Source organism: Epinephelus fuscoguttatus, linkage group LG2, assembly GCF_011397635.1.
Source record: "Epinephelus fuscoguttatus linkage group LG2, E.fuscoguttatus.final_Chr_v1".
Taxonomy (NCBI): Eukaryota; Metazoa; Chordata; class Actinopteri; order Perciformes; family Serranidae; genus Epinephelus; species Epinephelus fuscoguttatus.
The window spans coordinates 52006603-52010821 of record NC_064753.1 but is presented as its reverse complement, the minus strand read 5'-3'; the positions used below and the strand labels follow the sequence as shown (position 1 = coordinate 52010821).

Genomic DNA, 4219 nt, shown 5'->3' with positions numbered 1-4219 from the left:
TCACTGGCAAACTTTCTGGGGAAAACCTGGTCTTATTAGGAGAGACAGCATTCATTCAGGACTCAGAGTCGCAGTCCTTTACGCTTCTCTGAGCTTCTAGTGCAGTTACCCGAATTACGACGAGTCGAATTAATATCAGGTAATCATATTGATTTACTCAGTCTCACTGAAACCTGGCTGTGTCAAGATGAATATGTCAGTCTAAATGAGTCCACTCCTCCCAGTCATAATAATACCCACATTCCTCGAGGCAGCGGCCGAGGAGGGGGAGTTGCAGCCATTTTTAACTCTAGTCTGTTAATCAGCCCTAAACCTAAACTAGATTATAATTCATTTGAAAGCCTCGTTCTTAGTCTTTTACATCCGACCTGGAAAACCTCGCAGCCACTTTTATTTGTTATAGTGTACCGTGCTCCTGGCCCGTATTCTGAATTTGTATCTGAATTCTCAGAGTTTTTATCCAGTTTAGTTCTTAAATCAGATAAAGTTATTATTGTAGGCGATTTTAACATTCATGTCGACGTTGATAATGACTCCCTGGCTACTGCGTTTATCTCATTATTAGACTCCATTGGCTTCAGTCAGGGTGTACATGAACCCACTCACTGTTTTAACCATACCCTCGATCTAGTTCTGACGTATGGAATTGAAATTGATAACCTAACAGTCTTTCCACAGAATCCCTCGCTATCGGATCATTATCTGATTACTTTCAACTTTGATTTTACTCGATTACATGCCACTCAGCAACAGTTACTATACTAGATGTTTATCAGATAGTGCTGTCGCAAAACTTGAGGAAATTATTCCTCTGTTGTTAAATTCAATACCAAGTCCCTCAGTAACAGAGGTTTCCCGTACCGACTTTAACCTCTCCTGAATTGACCATCTTGTTGATAGCACCGTAGGCTCACTGCGAACAACACTTGACTCTGTAGCTCCTCTTAAAAAGAAGTTAACAAAGCAAAGAAAGTTCGCTCCTTGGTATAACTCTCAAACCCGTAAGTTAAAACAAATATCGCTAAAGTTTGAAAGGAATTGGCGATTAACCAAACTGGAAGAATCTCGTTTAATCGGGACAGACAGTCTCAACACATATAAGAGGGGCCTCCGCAATGCCAGAGCAAAGTATTACTCAGCTCTAATAGAAGACAATAAGAACAACATTACCGACTGTCCTGCATCTCTCTCTCTCTCTGTCTCTCTCTCTCTCTCTCTCTCTCTCTCTCTCTCTCATTGTGTCATACAGATTACTGTTAATTTATCATGTTGATCTGTTCTGTACGACATCTATTGCACGTCTGTCCGTCCTGGAAGAGGGATCCCTCCTCAGTTGCTCTTCCTGAGGTTTCTACTGTTTTTTCCCCGTTAAAGGGTTTTTTGGGGAGTTTTTCCTGATCAGCTGTGAGGGTCATAAGGACAGAGGGATGTCGTATGCTGTAAAGCCCTGTGAGGCAAATTGTGATTTGTAATATTGAGCTTTATAAATAAAATTGAAATTGAAAATTGAGTAGTTACATCACAAGTTGTTAGTGGTAGAGGAGCTAAAATCAGCGCCTTCACCTGGCTGCATTCTACCTGTGACTACTGCAGAGTCATGTGACCTGGTGTGACCACTGATTGTAACCTTTCACATCACATTAAAAAGCAGGCAGGTGTTTTTGCAGATGTTAGCAAGTGTTAGCAAATTGTAGATGTTAGCAGGTGTAGCAGACGTTAGCAGATGTTTGCAGATGTTAGTAGGTGTTAGTAGGTGTTAGTAGTTGTTAGCAGATGTTAGTAGGTGATAGCAGATGTTAGCAGATGTTAGCAAGTGATAGCAGATGTTAGCAGGTGTTTGTGGAGATGTTAGTAGGTGTTAGCAGTTGTTAGCAGATGTTAGCAGGTGTTTGTGCAGATGTTAGTAGATGATAGCAGATGTTAGCAGGTGTTTCTCCAGATGGTAGTAGGTGTTAGCAGTTGTTGGCAGATTAGCAGGTGTTAGCAAATGTTAGATGTTAGCAGGTGTTAGCAGGTGTTAGCCGATGTTTTTTACTTTGGTCAAAACAGAGGAAGTGTGTTTGTGTGTTTATGTAGAAAATGTGTGCACTGCAGCAGAAAAGATTCAAACAACTTAATTAAGTTGAAGCATGGACTGCACTGCCTGCGTGAACAGCATGTGGTCATCACATAATGTCATGTTTTTTATTTTGACACCCAGCAGGTTAGATCAGCCACAATGCCTGTGTAAGAAGCATAACGTCTAGAGATTCAGTCTCACCTGTTTTTTCCACTGTGACACAGTTTCAGCAAAAGTGAAAATGATCTTTTAATCATAATACTGACTTTATATCAACTTACAGTACAGTCTCAGTGTCTGTCTATTACAGACATAAAAAAATATAAAAACTTATTTTTAACTGAACACTTCTTGTTTCAAAATTGAACGTCTGTGGACAGAATCTCTTCATTTGTTAACACGAGGCTGTTTATTGTGAAATATCATCATTACCATGTTGTTGATGAGACAGCAGCTGCACGGCTCCATAACTGAGAGAAAATACAGTAGATACAGCAGCAACGCTGTCTGTGTGAACACTGCCAGTGTTCGAGCTGCAGCAGATCATTGAGGTTGCCATCATGCACTGCTCACACAGGTGGTGTGGCCTTGGTCACATTGCCTGTGTGAGCAGTGCATGAAACCGTACAGTGTCATGCAGGCATCAAGAGACACTTCAGACAGATAAAAGTCATGTGACCACATCAGGTCTGTTTCCCGTGTACAGCAGAGAGAAGCCACGCCCCCGACCCCATGCAGGAGCCCGCCCTCCTGCCTGTTGACTCAGTGGAGGATCACTTCCTGATGGACACAGCGTCCTACGATGAGGTGGGTGTGGCATATTTAAAGGTACAGAGAAATCCTGAAGTTTCTTTCTTCCAGATGACAGTGAAAGTGTCATGAGATGACTCCAGTGAAGGTGTGTTTCCTCTTTCCTGTTTCCAGGACTCGTCAGCAGCCCTGCAGCTTCAGGGTCGAGCCATGCGTTCATCGCGACGCTGCATCCCCCACCAGCAGTCCTGTCTGGGTTACCCACTGCCCTGCTGTGACCGCTGTGACACCTGCTACTGCCGCTTCTTCAACGCCATCTGCTACTGCCGACGCGTTGGCCACGATTGCCCGCCCAGACGCACCTGACACCACACCTGACACCACACTGGAGACAGAGACAGACAGACACACAGACGCTGCCGACAGGAAACATGTTGATGCTCCCTCTGCTACATGTTGGATGAAATGTGCTCTGTGAAAAATATATTTTCAGATGTTAATAAAATACAATAAAATAGTGTGAGTCATGAAAAACCATCAGGTGTCAACCTGCTCTCTCAACTCAATACTCATGCTTGTGTAAAATAAAATGAAATTAAATAAAATGTGGACATATAAAACAGATTTTCAATAAGCAACAGTATTTAACATTTGATGCCTGAAAAGGAGCAGGAAGAAACAAACTGCAGGTCAAGTCCGATCGTGAGTACATGGTCAGTTTCTCTCTGTTCAGCTCTTCATGTGAACAACAATATATACCATAAATAAAATCAACAACACGACTCTCTTACGAAAAAGAGGAAAACCAGTATCACTGTTGATGAAATGAAATGTTTTTTGTGCATCATTTTCAGCTGATGAAACCTGAAAAGTTGGTTGCCAGCTGGAACCAAAAACCAGCAGGTTTTACTTAAACCTGAAGTGTGATTGGCCGGCTGATGCTCTCACCGTTGTGGCGGGCCCCAGCCAGTGGTCACACACTTCATGCCTCCGGGGAAGTTGTCTCCGGTCTCAGCCACACACACAGGGGAAACACGCATGTTCATCTGGGCGGGGCTGGCCAGCTTGATGAGCTGAAGAAAAGCGAGGCCTTCTTCAGAGAAAACCTTTTGACCTTCATAGCCGACACACTGCGGTCGAGTTATCCGTCACAACTCATTTTCTTATTGAATCATTGAGGGGTCGTACACATGCTGAGTCTTTAACCGCCTGGAAAACACGAGGTCAGGCACTGTGTGACTCATGCGCCTTTTCTGTTCCAGCTTTCAGGAGTGTGGCGGCAGGTTGCATCTGAGGCTGCTAAGCAACCATAACCAGCACCGTGTCAAAGCCTGTTTACATGAATTCCTGAGGTCAGAGCTGATCTACTTCTTGTCTGTCTGTGGGACAGATGTGAAGCCTGCACTAACA

The 4219-nt window shown here is 43.5% G+C and overlaps 2 protein-coding genes across 2 annotated transcripts in view; both read left to right on the top strand.

The window, feature by feature from the left end:
- Positions 1-1381, top strand: part of LOC125900157 (uncharacterized) — a 251790-nt gene extending 250409 nt beyond the window's left edge. Inside the window, exon 4 of the transcript XR_007450826.1 lies at positions 1348-1381. The gene's annotated coding sequence lies outside the window, so the exon portion shown is untranslated. The remainder of the gene's footprint in view (positions 1-1347) is intronic.
- LOC125900210 (agouti related neuropeptide) overlaps positions 1-3218 on the top strand; it is a 9864-nt gene extending 6646 nt beyond the window's left edge. The window contains exons 3-4 of the mRNA XM_049595118.1: positions 2766-2866; positions 2984-3218. Of these exons, the coding sequence (XP_049451075.1) occupies positions 2766-2866; positions 2984-3175 (293 nt within the window). The 3' untranslated portion in view covers positions 3176-3218. The remainder of the gene's footprint in view (positions 1-2765; positions 2867-2983) is intronic.
- The last annotated feature ends 1001 nt before the right edge of the window (positions 3219-4219 follow it).